General features: G+C 48.5%; 7 protein-coding genes and 1 pseudogene across 7 annotated transcripts; 6 read left to right on the forward strand and 2 right to left on the reverse strand.

Annotated features, from left to right (window-relative positions):
• Window positions 1-28: 28 nt before the first annotated feature.
• On the forward strand, window positions 29-3,364 carry GL50803_0086855 (Ankyrin repeat protein 1; the record flags this gene model as incomplete). Its single annotated transcript, XM_001709736.1, has 1 exon — window positions 29-3,364. The coding sequence occupies one exon, from the start codon at window positions 29-31 to the stop codon at window positions 3,362-3,364; it is 3,336 nt and encodes a 1,111-aa protein (XP_001709788.1).
• Window position 3,365: 1 nt separating this feature from the next.
• On the reverse strand, window positions 3,366-4,268 carry GL50803_0015193 (uncharacterized protein; the record flags this gene model as incomplete). The annotated part of the gene is made up of 1 exon (XM_001709737.2): window positions 3,366-4,268. One exon carries the CDS (start codon window positions 4,266-4,268, stop codon window positions 3,366-3,368), a length of 903 nt encoding a protein of 300 aa, XP_001709789.2.
• Window positions 4,269-4,314: 46 nt separating this feature from the next.
• On the forward strand, window positions 4,315-6,756 carry GL50803_0015192 (uncharacterized protein; the record flags this gene model as incomplete). The annotated part of the gene is made up of 1 exon (XM_038045815.1): window positions 4,315-6,756. One exon carries the CDS (start codon window positions 4,315-4,317, stop codon window positions 6,754-6,756), a length of 2,442 nt encoding a protein of 813 aa, XP_037901977.1.
• A 19-nt stretch (window positions 6,757-6,775) lies between these two features.
• GL50803_0017216 (Kinase, NEK) lies at window positions 6,776-9,280 on the reverse strand (the record flags this gene model as incomplete). The annotated part of the gene is made up of 1 exon (XM_001709738.2): window positions 6,776-9,280. One exon carries the CDS (start codon window positions 9,278-9,280, stop codon window positions 6,776-6,778), a length of 2,505 nt encoding a protein of 834 aa, XP_001709790.2.
• Window positions 9,281-9,367: 87 nt separating this feature from the next.
• GL50803_0015191 (uncharacterized protein) lies at window positions 9,368-9,850 on the forward strand (the record flags this gene model as incomplete). The annotated part of the gene is made up of 1 exon (XM_001709740.2): window positions 9,368-9,850. The coding sequence occupies one exon, from the start codon at window positions 9,368-9,370 to the stop codon at window positions 9,848-9,850; it is 483 nt and encodes a 160-aa protein (XP_001709792.2).
• A 3-nt stretch (window positions 9,851-9,853) lies between these two features.
• Window positions 9,854-11,164, forward strand: GL50803_0010382 (Tubulin tyrosine ligase-like 2; the record flags this gene model as incomplete). Its single annotated transcript, XM_001709741.1, has 1 exon — window positions 9,854-11,164. One exon carries the CDS (start codon window positions 9,854-9,856, stop codon window positions 11,162-11,164), a length of 1,311 nt encoding a protein of 436 aa, XP_001709793.1.
• Window positions 11,165-11,255: 91 nt separating this feature from the next.
• Window positions 11,256-14,177, forward strand: GL50803_0015190 (DNA topoisomerase III; the record flags this gene model as incomplete). Its single annotated transcript, XM_001709742.1, has 1 exon — window positions 11,256-14,177. The coding sequence occupies one exon, from the start codon at window positions 11,256-11,258 to the stop codon at window positions 14,175-14,177; it is 2,922 nt and encodes a 973-aa protein (XP_001709794.1).
• Window positions 14,178-14,544: 367 nt separating this feature from the next.
• On the forward strand, window positions 14,545-15,840 carry GL50803_0050171 (pVSP; annotated as a pseudogene).
• The last annotated feature ends 140 nt before the right edge of the window (window positions 15,841-15,980 follow it).

Genomic DNA, 15,980 nt, shown 5'->3' on the forward strand with positions numbered 1-15,980 from the left:
TTTACTACCACCCTTTGTTTGTCACTCCATGGAGGCCAGAACGAATGCGGAGTGGTTTAGGATGATTGAGACCGGCAACACTGATTCAATATTAGCGTCTGTGGATAAGTTCAAAGGCTTTGCAGATGCCAATGGCGAAACGGCTCTGATGAAGGCTGTGCGCAGGCGGGACACAGCTATAGTGAAAATTCTCGCTTCTCATGAACACTCCTGGGCAAATCCAGAGGGATACACGGCCCTAATGCTAGCAGCCCTTAACGATGCAGAGGACCTATGCAAGATCCTTCTATCATACGAGAGCGCATATACTTTGGCAGACGGGACTACTGCATTGATGCTTGCAGCTGTCAATGGGTCTCTCAATGCCCTTGAGCTTCTTTTGCCTTATCTCGCTGACTGCCGCGACCACCAGCACCAAACTGCCTTGACACGCGCTGTAGAGGCACACCAGATAAAGGCTGTGCGGCTCATTCTAAGGGGCTGGGTGCACATGGTCAGAGCTGACGTGGATGAGGCACTTGCTGCAGCTCGGCGTTACGATATGTCAGACATGTGTCAACTCATTGAGCCCTATATTGGATCAACGCCGCCGGTGCACTCCTCTACCTATTCGGATCCGTCGCCGGGGAAGCTGGCCCGAAGGACTGCATCTACGCCATCCTCTACAGAAAAGCTTACATCAGCTTCTTTCAATAGCACAGTTAGCGGTAGTATCACAAAACCGTTTAGGCAAAAGGATCCCGGCGTTGTAGAGCTTGAGCGCAAGGCTGCCATACTAGATGAGGTCACCGGCTTTATTAATTCGCAAACGAAGCTCTCCAGCCTCACAGCTGCAGATATAACCGATTATCTCACCACAGTTTTCTCACGGAATTACATATTGACTGCAGAGAAAACTCAACTTCAGGCCGAATTGGATAAAGCGCAACGGATTATCCAAAGTCAGGCTCTCGACTTGAAGTCTAGTAGCGCTAGGGGGTCTTCGGTTCCAGGCATCTCAATGATCGGGGATGCAAACGAGGTGTACACCCGTACGCTCTCTGACACACAGGCAGAGCTTGCCCGTTGTCTAGTTGAACTGGAGGAAAAGCGCAGTATGATGGAGATTGCGAAAACAGAAGAGGACAAACTTGTTCTTTATATTAACTCGAAACTTGGCACTAGGGCATCTTCGCTAGATGATTTGAAGTATGTCTTGGGGAACTTCTTCGACCAATCTGATGCGCTGCGGGAAGAAAATGCATCTCTTCACGCAGAGCTGAAAAGTCTTCGAACTAATCAGATAGGAGAGCCACGACACTCACTGGGCTCCATCTCGAGGGACACTATAGAGCTGAAGTCCAAGCTTCTAGCAAAGGAAACTGAACTAGAGATTTTGCGGAAGAGCGTATCAGATATGCGTGCAGCGCATGCCGAGCTCATCACAGACCACGATATTCTTCGAACAGAGATGGACCACATTAAGGACAAACAGACGGCATTTTTGTCTGAGATAGAAGAAACTCTCTCAGTCCCCTGCAAGGGATATAACGACGTACTGGCGGCTATTCGTGCCACTGATACGTTTGCTAAATCTGCACTGCCATCGATGGTAAGAGATCTGGAGGCCACAAAAGACGACAATAAATTATTACGTCTGAAAGTGGAGCGACTGACTTCTGATCAGCAACTTGCAGCTAAGTACACCGCTGAACTTTTGGCAACGCTTAGCGCCTACCAAAAGCATCCTGTGCTGCTTTCAGACGCTAACAGTGTATTAACGCAACTAATAGCCTCCACTACAGTCTCATCTGTTCCGCACCATACGGACAGGGCTCCTCTGGAGTCGTCTCCTTTGCCACCTTCTTCAGCAGCTGCTCAAGTTTCTACTAAAAGACAATCTCTTAGTACTCTGCTAGAACTGTCTGCGGTTACTGAAGAGCAGAACAAGAACGTCCTGGATAACAAGCAAGATGAGTTGGAATCTCTAAGAAACCTACAGACATGCACGGCTCAGAGGGCAGACAGATTGGAACAAGAGCTCAGTGATGCACGCAAACAGCTGGCCGAGTTGCAAGAATCTCTTGAGTCCCGCTCCACGGACCTTTTGCTAAAGGCAAAGCTCTACGATGAAGCTGCATCTGCAGTTATAGATGTAACTGATGCAAAGGCAGGAGTGGAGAACGTTGTAATGTCCCACATCTTTGCAGTGCGTGAAGAAAATAAGAGACTCCGAGCAGATCTTGTTCTTGCACGTGAACGGGTGAGCGAAAAGCGGCTAGCTGATGTTCTCAGCACTACTGATACAACCGGACAAATAGACTACCTCTATAAAGAGATGACGGAGTACCAACGCAAGCTAAGGATTCTTACCGATAACACCAATAGAATTTTCGATGCCATAGAAAGTGGGTTGGGACAGCGCTACCATGACGTTGATGAAGTAACTACTGGCCTTACGCGGCACTTTGCACGCGTGCGGTGCCTCAGTGAGCAGTTGGCGCTTCTAAAGGGACAGGAGAGCCAACTGAATGCAAAAGCATCTAATTCATTAGGGACTCATGAGCCCTCCCAATATAAGGAGGTTTACATTACTGCTACTGATAACGATATACGGAAGCGCAATGAGGCAATCGTTAAGCTAACAGAGGAGAATGGCAATCTTCGTAAAGAATTAGAAAAGCTGCGTCCATATGAGCGATTTTACACCGAAAGAAAGTGCGAGCAGTGTGTCATAAATGCAGAGACCATCCAGAAGCTTACTACACGTTTAGCTGCTGCAGACAAGAGCGTTGCACAGCTCAATCACCTTGTCTCCGAAAAAGAGCAAGAAATACAAAGGCTAAAGGGTGAAGTAGCAGAGCATATTGCTCGGCAAACGGAGCTGATCGCCAGCCAGTCTAAGATTTGCATGGCAAAGACCGCGTCGAAAAGTGATTCTGCGCGTCCCGGAAGTGCCTTCTCTGGGCGGTCTAAGAGGGCATCCTCTGCCACTGTCTTCGTGCCTGCACGTTCATCGGTGGCTACTACGCGGCCGATGCCCACTCCACTGGCAAACATTGCAACCATGGCCGCCAAGGCGCAAGCTGGAGGACTGCGAGCCCTCATCCAGGCCAACCCGGGAGCAGATCTATCTAAGTACGGCACCATTCCACATGAGGCTGATCAACTCCTTGCCGCCGTCGGAGAGGTTGTCAATCAATTGAAGCAGGCCAAGTCTGATGATCGCACGTTACTTAAGGACTGGGCAAAGCTATCAGAAAAGATTGCCACGCTGCTTGCTAAGCTATTCAAGGCGACTACTGATCCACAGATAGTCCACAAAGAGCTAGAGGACTGCAAGCACTCGCGGGACGCTTTAAAGCAGAGACTGGCTAAAGCATAACCTATTTACTGAGCGTGTAAAGCAGACGGATAGCTTCGTCGGCCACCTTGGCGGTCTCTTTTTCTTTCACGGTCTTTCGGAGCTCGTCGCGAACAACCTTTTCAGCCCTTGCTCTGCTCTCTGCATTTTCAATGGCCGTCTTTCTGGCCATGTTCTTTGTTGCCTCGGCAGCTAGAAAGGCGTTCTTATGATAGGTTTGGTCAGGGTCATTACTTGGGTTGTTTTCGTCTGATAGAGAGTCACTTAGTACCTGGAAGCCCGGTATTCTCGCTGTACTTTTATTCCTATTAGCTAACAGTGGGATGTAATTGTCCTTTGTCACTTCTACAATAGCATACGGTTTATCCTCCTTCGGCTTACTATGCTGATCCTTTTCTAAGGCTATTCTTCTCTCTAGCTCTCTCGCTCGTGCAATCAGGACCGCCTGGCGCGCACGTATATCTTCTACCTGCCTTGTTTGCAGACGGGTTTTCTCTTTGCGCTCTAATATCTCTGTATCTATTTGCTTCTGAGCTTGCAGTAGCTGCAGAGCACTGTTCCCACGGTCCAGGGCAGACCGCCGACGTTCGTATGTATCCTTCGTTCGTAATCTCGCCATACTATGTGCGCGTGCTCGCACCCCAGCAGCCTCTTGGTTTGCATCTGCCGTTCGGAGAAGCTCTTCAATCTCCCGAAGCTCTTGTTGAATGCGCTTTTTCTGTTCATACAGGCTTAATTCCTGTATGAATTGGGTCTGCTGTTGTCGGTTCTGAGCCGAGGCCGCCTTAAACCTGCTAAGCATCTCCTTGGCCCGCTCTTGCTCTACTCGTCTGAGCTCGATGATCCGCCGCTTTCTTGCCTCCTCAATGTGTTTTGTGCGCTCCTGCACTTCGTCTTCAACAGACAAAGCAGTGAATACAGGCATGCGGCCCCTTGATTTTTTGGACACTTTCAAAAAGGTTGTATTACTCATGCAAAGGCGACTAGGCGCCAAATTGACATGCTTCGTCGTGCAGAAATATGATTTAGAGAATCAAATCTTTGTTATAACGCTGCAGTCATGCGCCGTGACCAAGCTTCCACAAGACCTTGGAGGCGTAGCTGTTTCGTCTTTGGGAAATACATTTGCAGTGCATCATTGCATGCTTCTGGAGTCCGCCGGAGCACTATCACGAGATTTGTTGGCCCTTTGCTCCAGCGAAACAGCTCCTGTGCTCACCCTTTCCATCTTATCTATCTACGCTTCTGCAGAGTCAGACGTGGCAAAGCTCGTCAAATCCGCATCCAGCAAGTGTTATGCGCCTGCTTCTGGTGACGCGGAGATGCCACTACTCGATTGTTCTTCAAATTCCCCCATCTGGCCAATCGGCCCACTTCTGATCTTTCACCCGCATATTACTCTGTCACCGACTAGCCTACCTAGCTTTTCGGCCATGGATTGCATCTTCTCTTTTTTCTCCTTTGCCAAGCCCACTACCTACCCTATGCACCTCGGTACTGTTTTGCACAATGTCGTACAGTCAAAATTTGTTACTGAAGCAACAAGAGCCAAAACGAGTGACCAGTTAGCTATGCTCAAGGCGGCATGGATTGAACTGGAGCTAGAACCAGACGAGTTACCGGGCGTAATATCCGCTTCAAAGATTCCCGCTAGCATGAAAGTACCTTACAGCCCTGCCTCTATGAAAGACAAGATACTGTATGAACTGTTGAAGAACGAGCCTGTCATCTCACTGCAAAACAATGACTTAGAATTCATAGACGAGCGCGCGGCCATTGACACGGTATCTAAGTTAGCATGCGATGCTGCTTCAACTCGTGAAGCTTTGCAGGCCAGGCATGTTGAGTATTTTGTAGAGAAGCATATTGCCTCCACTGACTTGGGAATGCAGGGAAAGATTGACCTTTTCGGATTGCTAAAGTGCGAAGAGACAGGAGAGATTCAGAGGAAGGACATAATAGAATTAAAGACTACTAGCACAAGCGGTGCGAAAAGAGAGGCACACTTTATGCAAGCATGCACGTACTTCTACGCCACATGCCTCGAGCAAAAAGCTGCCAGCGACACTCTGCTAGGTTGTGATGTGATTGGTATTAAGCAGGGTAGGTTTTGTCGCCCGTTTCAGTTATTTGGGACTCAGAAATTTGTTACATGTGCAGAACTAGCCAAGAAACAGCCACACAATCCTCTGTTCTACTTTCTGCAATTATACACGGTGTTCAGGGTCACATACTTGCTCCTTCTGGAGCTCTCTGTGTACCTTGTCACTATGGTCAATGCCGAAGAGTGTTGTATAGATTCGCAACAATTCTTTGACATACTACGCAAGCACGAACCAAAATATCTCCGCACACAAGCAGATAATGCATCATTCTTGAGATTCCTCTTCACGCCAGGAGGTCTAAAGTCTACCACCATGACATCTATACGGAAGGAGCTTGTGTCTGCCCTTCTGGGAACATATCACCACATTACTGGCGATTCTCTAACTCCCCTAGCTGTTCTTAGCCATTTCCACACGGTCAGAGTAGGGAACTGCTACTACTCTTTCGTTCATCTGAAATCAGGCTCTCTAACTGTGACCGATATGTATCGTTTGCGTTTCCTTGTTACTACACACGTATCCTCCAGCCCGTCACTCGATCAAGCACATTGTGTGGTTTCTAATATACTTATGCGAGTGCTAGCATGCGGCTCTTCCTCACAAATGTACAGTCAAATTGCTCTTTTGGAATCCTCCTATGATCTTTCGTCAGTGTACAGCCCACCCGTTTCTGAGGTTGTTGGAGTTTGGGCTGCCTATCCCCTACTTCCCAATGGCACTGTGGCCGGCCGCTCTCTATCCATTCTCATGTCGAGTCCTATGCTCCGTCAACTTTCGTTTGAGGAGATTATAGATGCGATCGATCAGAAGCTATTGACGCTGGAGCGTTCCGTGCAGCACTGCCCTCTTAAGTTCTTGGAGGATGCTGTTAAAGGCCCATTCTACAATGACTCCATCTTGCTCCTAGTCAATAAAGAAGACGCACATAAATTGCCAACAGATCTGCTAGCTGTATTCGCTAGACGAGGAATTTGCACTGTCCCTGGTTCAGATTGGCCGGCGAAGTTTTCTGATGCAGAGCTTGTTAGCGTGATAACCCGACAGATCAGTCCTGCAGATTTATTCAGCAGCGTAACCTCAAAATGCACGGCATTCTCCAACTCACTAACAAAGATGGCTGCTGTTGCCCCAATGGATTTACTGGATCTACCTATTCTGCGTCAAAGCTACGGAACGATATATGTATTCATAGACTTTTCTAATTCACAAGGCACAGATATGCTGAATTACGCCGCAGTGTACAACGATTTCTATGCCGTCCTTGCTACGCTTCCTGAATATAAAAGAGTATTCTTCATATGTTCTTGATTCCTAATTAATCTCTTGCTTATCCCACGCCCTTATATGCCCTTATCACCTCTGCAGAGCGGACTTTGTTGTGCTTTACGGCATACTCGAGCATGGTCAGACCATCGTGGGTACGCAGTGATCCCTCTTTGTCCATGAGGAGTTTAATGCACTCTTCCTGCTCGTTCATAATGGCTAGCATAAGCGCTGTCTCGTTCTTCCAATTCCGCATCTTAGCCTCGGCAAGCAACAAGCGCACGCACGCTGAGTGGCCGTTACCAGCTGCGCTCATGAGTGCGGTATACTTTGCCTTGTTGGCCATCTTTATCTCTTCTTTAAGGAGAGGAATGCACTCTGACTTTCCATAAAATGCCGCCTTCATGAGTGCAGTCCATCCTTTACTATCTGTCTGCTTCTTTTCATATATATGTTGTTTAACACCACAAACTGAGCCTATTCTTGCTGCTTCCATCAAATTTGTCGTTCCCTCATTGTTCTTGTTCTGTCCCAAGCCTCTGATATATTCCAACGGTGGATCATAGACAGTCAGTCTCATGTGTGTCTCCTCGGTAGGTGAGCCTCTGCTGTTCTCTTCCCTAGTAGATGCATTTTCATTATTCAATGTTGTGCTAGAGTATTCCCTAACAAGCTCTAGTAAATCTGTATTTTCGAGATTCTCCGCTATTATAAGGGGAGACGTTCCGTCGGAAAGGGTTATCATCGCCTCACGCTTTGCCAAGGCCCTCACCCCATCAATATTATTTCTTTGCAATGCAAGCATCAAGGCACTATATCCATTAACATCAGTCATTCCTGACTCAGCATCCAGTAGGACGTTGATTAGCTCACTCATTCCCCGTTCACAGGCATACATAAGCGCCGTTCTCCCATCACTATCCTGTATCTTCGATTCAAAGTCAGCAAGTACTCTAGCTACGTCTACATGTCCATTCAAAATGGCAAGCATTAGCGCAGTCTTCCCATCGTGTCGCTGGAGTCTGTACTCGCCCAACAAGTAGCTCAACGCCTCACTATTCCCTGTCTCGGCAGCTATCATCAGAGCAGTGGTGTTATCTGCTTTTCTCTGTTTCAACTGCGAGATATTACTGAGAAGAGCAGGCATGTTTCTGTTTCGTACGGCGATCATGAGGGCGGTGTCATCGCTAACTGCAGTGCTTTCTAGTTCTGACTCCAGCGCTGGTGAGGCTGCCAAGTGGGATGAGGACTGGAGCTTCTCCTCGGGCTGCTGAGAGTAAGCCTTGTGTACAGAAAGATAGATCATCATTGCCATCTGATTACAGATTTGATGTATCTGCTTGAAAACGTCAGAGCTTGCAGGGCTACAGATTCCTACATCGTCCATGCTTCCAGGCTTAGGAATCTGCAACGGGAACTGCACTGGTATTTGCATTGGCATTGACATCTGCACAGGCATCTGCACAGGCATTGGCATAGGGATTGATGTGGAAATCGGGAGAGATTGTACATTACGGGGAGAGTTGAAGGTTGGGACGAGGTTTTGGTCCTGGTCATGAGCGATGTGCATATTGAGTCCTGGAGGCTGCAAATCTTGCATCTGAGAAAACAGCGGTGGGGCTGAAGAATAGATCATCGGCAGGCTTTGCTGTGATTTTGGCGTAAAGGTTGACTGTTTTGGACTGAGGAGAAAAGACCCTGGATTCCTTTGGGGGCCATGCAACTCGTTTGCGAGTGTGTCTTTTATTCTCGGATGAGAACGTAACTGTGAGATAGTGCTTCGCATGTTGACAGATATGTATAGACAGTTCTTAATTAATTCAAGGAGCTCATTGCTATAATGTTCTAGGCCGTGCAGTGTAGAGAGATCTAGGGGTTCATTGGAGGCCCTTGGGTCAATGACAGATAGAGGTTCAAGCAGAGTGCACATGGTAAGGAGAATACATCCAAGTGACCACGCATCTGCAGCCGGACCATAGGCTGCCCCGGCTAGCAGTTCTGGTGCAATGTATATCCGAAGGCTTTCAGAGCTGTAGTCGCCAAGCAAGCGCGTAGCGCTAAAATTGTCTATCTTAATTATGTCGTCTTCTGTGAGCAAAATGTTTGAAGGTCTAAGGCACCGGTAGCTCTTTATAGAACAGTATTGTGGAGTAAGGTGAGTGTGCAAATATTCTAGTACAAATACTATGACAGCCGCAACGCGCCATATAAAGTCTTCACGTATAATTCGTCTACTGGCTTTATGATTAATAACCATGTCTTGTACTGAGCCCAGAGAGCAGTATTCAGACTCCAAATAGACCTTATCTCCCATGCTTCCCTTGTGAATAGCTTTGTAACGCACGATATTTGGGCAAGTAAGCTCTTTGATAGCGGTAACATAGCCCTCCAAAAGGTCTATTTGGTCCGAAGAAAGATTTGAGAGATCAACCTCCTTCAAAATAACGGGGCATCCTTGGTCCACTTTAATTGCAAGATATGTTTTCCCTGCCGTGCTAGACCCAACACATTGAATACTAGCAAAGCGGTCGCCCAGCGGATGGAAATCTATCGACATATTCTCCTTCATTTTTTTTCGATACGAGGATTTAGAAGTCATTCGTTAGGTTGTCTCTTCTGTCTCAGGCTACCTTCTTTTCCTCTACCTCAGCAATCCATGGAGCAGTGGTATGAAAAAGCAGTCGCAAATCTGACAAGACAACCATACTACAGTAAGGCAGTCAGCCTGGTCCACTCGGCTAACTATGCCGATACCCTGTTCATAAATCAGTGTGCCTCCGCTGTTGACGGGCTGCGCACCAGGGGGAATAGTTATAGTAGAGACCGTGTCTCTGGAGCACCTTCTTTCGTTGTCGTCGTTGGGACGGGAAGGGTTGCCCAGCTAGTACTGAAAGACGTCCTGCTGCCCAAGCAAGTACCAATTAGAGTGTTGTCACTAGGGCGTGATACAGTTCACTCTGAGCGGATTGCAGAGCTTGGGATTCTCGTCACCACCGATCTCAATGTCCTACTGACAGCAGAGCTGATTCTACTGTGTCTTCCTGCCGTTGATGCCGCAACCATCGAAGCCCACATAGCCAATTTTGGCCTGGAAGACAAGGTTGTTCGCTTCACTTGCTCCGACAGGGCCACTTTATGAACGATGCCGTCCTTCCAGAAAGGAATTATCAGAAACGAAAAATTCACTCTTGACAACTTCCGTTCGCTCATGCCCAAGCCCATACGGTACTATACGACCTTTAGAAACACTATTTGGACCGTCCTTCAAGAGAGGGGATGGGAGCAAGTGTCCAATGACACAGACGATTGGAACTTTATCTGGGCCTCTGTGGAATGGATTAGCGAGCGCTTTGATTACAGCCATGTTCCTGACACTAAATTCGTTAATCACTTTCGCAATTTCTACATCCTAACCAGGAAGGATCTCATGGCCAAAAATTTGAAGGCCGCTCGAAGGAACCTTTTAAAGTACAACTTGCATGAACTTGGTGATCTTTTTGACTTTGTTCCGGCCAATTTTATTCTCCCTATGGAGTTCGGCATGATCACCGAGTTCAATCGTAAGCAAACTACCAAGCCCTTATACATTGTCAAGCCGTCCTGCAGGGCTCAGGGCAAAGGAATATTTATATGCGGCTACTCCGACCTGTACACTTGGTTCAACACGGAATTTCAGGCCAAGGCAAATTCTGGTTCGGACCGTGAGGCACTCTACGTCGTCCAGAAGTATCTCGACAACCCTCTCGTTGTCTGCGGTCACAAGTTTGATCTCCGCATCTACTGCCTGGTGGAATCATTTCAACCCCTTGTAGCGTGGATCTGCCGTGAGGGATTTGCACGCTTCAGCCTGCGACCATTCACCGCAAATGCCGACACGCGGGATCTAGAGGTTCACTTGACCAACGTTGCTATTCAGAAGAATTCTACTAACTATGACTCTAGGGCCGATGGAGCCAAGTGGAGCCTCTTTCAACTGGGTTGCTACTTGGAGACCATCTATGGAAGAGAACAGATAGATATTATGTTTCTGCGCATTGAGCAGCTCATTATCCGCTCTCTCCAAGCCGTTGCGAATGATATGATCAAGTCACTGTGCATGTTTGAGATCTATGGCTTCGATGTCATGTTAGACAGTAGCCTGAAGCCCTGGTTGATAGAAATAAATGCAAGCCCATCACTATCTGCAGACACCCGCGAAGACTCCATTGTTAAGCGCAGGATGCTCCACGATGCAATTAGCATTCTCGGTGTCGATGTGCCAAAGCCCTCTCCTGACTGCGTTCGATTTGGATGCTGGAATAAGTGTTATAGTGGCAGGGTGCCGAAGTTCACACAGATCGGTGATCCTGCACGCTTTGAGAAGGAATTGGCGGCCGGATATGTGTCCCCCAAACGGGCTTCACTCGGGTGCGCCAGCGAACGAGTTTGGGGGATGATGGTATCTTCCCTGTAGCTTTCTTAAAGGGCTACACCATCTCGCATAGTTGTCACTCTTACTACTTTTCTTCCTATGGGGCTGAGGGCTGGGATGCTAAAAATAATTCATGATCCTTCTCATTGCAGAGAAGCCCTCAATCGCAGAGATGATCTCGCGGAACTATGGCGAGGGAGCAAAGAAGCTGGATAACGTGTCGTTCCCAACGTACACCTTTGTGCAATCATTTGAAGGCTCTAAGGAGACCTTCATGTGTACTTCTGTGGCAGGCCACGTTTTTGAGATAGACTTTGATGCAGAGCTTAATGGGTCTTCTGTGCCTCAGGAAAGGCTTTTTGAGCGGGGCCATGTTCATTATTCTTTCACTGACTCGGGGTCGACTGTTGCAAAGCACTTAAAGAGCATTGGGGGGAAAGCCATGCAGCTAATCCTTTGTTTGGACAACGATCGTGAGGGAGAAAATATTTGCTTTGAGGTTTTGAAGGTCCTCAAACCCACTTTACGATCAGATTGTCGGGTCAGACGCGCGCGCTTCTCTGCAGTCACAAAGGCGGAGATACAGAACGCATTTCGTAATCTAGATAAGCCAGACCAGAATCTCTCGGATGCAGTCGAAGCCCGTCAGGAACTCGATCTTAAAATAGGGGTGGCATTCACTCGGTTTCAGACTGCACACCTACATGCACAGTTTGCAGATCTTCAATCATCTGTTATATCGTATGGACCGTGCCAGACTCCCACGCTGAGTTTCTGTGTTTCTCGCCACGACGAAATCCAGCGGTTCCGGCCGAAGCAGATCTTCAGTTTGGATGTTTGTGCTTTGATTGGGGACCAACCCCATTCTCTCAGATGGCAGGGGGTTCCGTCCGAGAGTCGGGAGGTCATTGAGGAAAAGCGAACTGGCCTCTTTGGGAAGAGTGCAACGAAGTGCTTGAAAGTCTTGAGCTTTAAAAGCAGCAAGAGTACTCTTCCTCGCCCCTTGCCAATGAATACCGTTGCGCTACTTAAGGCAGCTTCAACGGTGCTCGGTCTCTCTCCTAACTCTGCAATGGCGTTGGCAGAGCGCCTATATATTGCTGGATACATTTCTTATCCAAGAACTGAGTCCACCACATATCCCAGTGGTTACAATCTGCGAGAAATTGTACTTGCGCTTAAAGAATCTTCGTCTACTAGAATTTCACAGTGTGCCCAAAACCTCCTGCCATCCTCCAAGAAATCATCTGATGAAAGTGTGAGATACACTAATCCGCGGAGGGGGACAGACCAAGGCGACCATCCTCCCATTATGCCCACTGGGCTAATCCCTCACGATGTCAGTAGCAACGAGTTGAGTCTCTACAATCTGATAACTAAGCACTTCCTGGCAACAGTTTCTCCTGACGCAGTTTATAGCCATAGCTCGCTAACTCTTCAATCCGTTGACATGCCCTCCGAAACGTTTCTACTCTCTATTACGGACGTCGTAGACCAGGGTTGGAAGGCTCTATACAGTGCTACGGAGTTCAGTAGCATGCGGGACAACGATCTGAGCGATGACCTTGCCGACGAGAGCATTTCGCTCAGCAAGGAAACGCTGCAAGCAATCTCTGCAACTGGTGCAACGCTGACTATAGCCTCGGCTGCCATCAAAGCAGGGATGACGAAGCCACCAGGATATCTCTCTGAATCAGACTTACTTGGCCTGATGGAAAAGCATGGAATTGGGACCGACGCGAGCATGGCCACCCACATAGGAAATATAGTGACTAGGGCGTATGTCGAGCTCCGCGTTACGGGACGACGGCGCTGCCTGGTGCCGACGTCGATGGGGATCAGCCTCATCCACGGCTACCAGCTTATTGACGGGGACCTGTCCTCCCCCCAGCTGCGGGCAAGCATTGAAAGGGATGTCACGAGGATTGCTGAAGGAAAGATTAGGAAGGACGTCCTTGTTAATCAAGTTCTTTCGAAGTTTCTAACCAAGTTCCTACATTTTAAGCAGAACATTGGTAAGCTAGAAGCACTTCTAAACGCGAAGTTTACCTCTATTAAGAAGGCCGGCCGGCCATTTATTCTTTGTGGAGAGTGCCATCGCTATACCGATCTCATAGAACAGTACCCGCCACGTGTGTACTGTGTAACGTGTGATAAGCTTTACACAATTCCCATGCGTGGAACGTTCATAGAGATACCCAGTCGCAAATGCCCTTACGACGGCTGGCCTCTGATTCTACACATGGCAGAGGCCACACAAAAGCGAACCTTCTTTTGTCTCCACTGCTACACATTTGGATTGAATAAAGAAGAAGCACTTACGCAACTGCAAACCGTGGCAGCAGATGGCAGTACTGATATCGAACAGACAAAGGCCATAACTTGTGGGATGTGCCTAAACAGTCTGTGCCAGATGAGCCTTCTTAAAACCCAAGTGGGAGCCTGCTGGCACTGCAACGCAGATGGTCGGCCCATGCTAAGTGTGAACAGAGATGGCCCTGATTCCAGTCCAGGGGCAACAAACGATACTCTAGCCGTTGCACGTTCCCCAGAAGCGCAAGAGCAGACACCAGAGAAGAGCGCAGAGTTAGCATCCGCCCCAGTACAGCCTAAGAAGATATCAATCACTATAAAGCCTCAAGCGAAGATCAGTCTTAACATTCCACAAGCAAATAAGTCATCGGGAAGTGCATCAGCTGTGCCTAGTCCAAACAAGGCTAGTAGCTTAGCCGAACTAGTTGGCGGGTACTTGTGCTTAGATGTGGGGACAGCCCGAAGGCTCCCAGGGATTTACTGCAACCGCTGTAACTTCCAAATTGCGTTTCAAGAGTGCAAGCTGAGCCTTTCGTCGGATTTTTGTGCGTGTGGTCGTATAAAGCTCAGGGCCACAGACCTTTTGGATAAAAAGTCTGCAAGCAGCGAGGTGTTTGGGTGTGTGCACTGTAATGATGAATTGTTCCAGACAGTATCTGAGTACAAAGATGGCTCAGGTCGTCATCCCCGTCGCGCAGCTCAGCCGAAGAGGCACGGACCAAGGGGTCGCAAACACAGATAGCCATCAAGTGCTTGCTATTATGTAAACTACTTCCTACTCCATTAAATATTTAGACGCGCAGTTCTGGCTATGGGACCGAAACTTTTGAAGAGCGAGTCAGCTATGAGTTTATGGATGAAAACGCAGTTCAATCAGATCGTGCGGTATATAAGTATAAGATACATAACCGTAGAGTGCTAATCACGACCCACCGAGTAGTTGATAATTCATCAATCACTGGCAGGGCAAATCACTCACCAGAACCAGCTAGTTCAATTTGTGCTTCGGACTTTAGATCTGCTGATCTAGACTTTATTCCACTAACGGATACTTTTAGATCAGTTGTTCACCACTTGGTGGTACTCTCTGTGACGTCACCTTGTGCGTGATGCAGTGCCCCAGTTCCGCCTGTTGCTGCTGCCAATGGAGGCCCGCCATAACGTTCTACGCAGTCTTTCTGATCAGCCTTGCGCTCCAACTGGCGACAGAGGAGTGCACAACCGTCTCTGGTGATCAGCCCGACACTTGCAAGGCCTGTAGCGCCGTCATCAACGGCAAGAAGTACTGCTCCCAGTGCAACGGCGGTGGGTCTCAATCTGCCCCAACGGACGGAGTGTGCTCAGCAGACAACAACGAATGCCCCTAAAAGAACAACGGAGTATGTACACAGTGCGCTCATGAGTCCTTCATGTACAAGAGCGGATGCTACAAGGATAGCCAGGCACCTGGCAACACGATGTGTGAAACAGCAACTGATGGAGTGTGCACACTAACTAAGGCTGGATACTTCGTGCCGCCGGGCGCAGACGCCTCTCACCAGTCGGTCATACCATGTGGAGACGAAGAGGAAATAACAGTTAAAGATGGCAAGAAGTACAAGGGTGTGCCGCACTGCACTCGGTGTAATACGCCTGACGCAGCAACCGATGCTAACGCCAAGGCTGCCACGTGCACGGCTTGTGAAGACGGGTACTTTGTAGATAGTAGTAAAGGGTGCACTGCCTGTGATGGTAGTTGTAAGACGTGTGAGGCCACAAGAGATACTAAGCGCAAGTCTTGTACAGAGGAAACACACTTCCTTGGGGCAGCTTCTGGTGGAGAAGGCAAGTGCATATCGTGCGGAGATGCATCTGACAGTACATGGAAGGGCGTCGATGGGTGCCTGAAGTGCACTACATCGGGAAAAAACACCCCTGCCACATGCACTGAGTGCCAAGAAGGCAAGTACCTGAAAGGCGGCGATCCCACTAGTTGTATTCTCAGAAACGCATGCACCGGAACACACTTCCCCAACGACAATGCAGAGAATAAGAAGAAGTGTCTTCCTTGTGGTGATCATGTTAACGGTGGTATAGAGCACTGCTTGGAATGCGCACTGATCGAAGGTCAAGTTGAAGGGGTCCTTGTTACGTGCACTAAGTGTAGTACTAGAAAGAAGGTGAGCCCCGGGAGGAAGTCATGTGTGGATGGCTGTCCCAGCAACTCCACTGATGATAACTCTGTCTGTGTGTGCAACGATGGGTACAGCCCTGACAGCAGTGGGGCCTCCTGTGTGTCCTCTGGCAGTAATAGGAGCGGGCTCTCCACGGGGGCCATCGCGGGGATCTCCGTGGCTGTCATCGTCGTCGTGGGGGGTCTCATAGGGTTCCTCTGCTGGTGGTTCATATGTAGAGGGAAGGCGTGACTTGGGTAGTGAATTCATTGTCGACAAGCCTGCCGGTGGCGCCTGGATATCATTAGTTTGTAACTGTCTAAGTTAATCATCCATTCGCCCTTAGTGTCGTTGTGTGCATAGAAGTATACATTGTACGAACTATCTTACAC

The sequence above is a fragment of the Giardia intestinalis genome, chromosome 4, assembly GCF_000002435.2.
Source record: "Giardia intestinalis strain WB C6 chromosome 4, whole genome shotgun sequence".
Classification (NCBI taxonomy): domain Eukaryota; phylum Fornicata; order Diplomonadida; family Hexamitidae; genus Giardia; species Giardia duodenalis.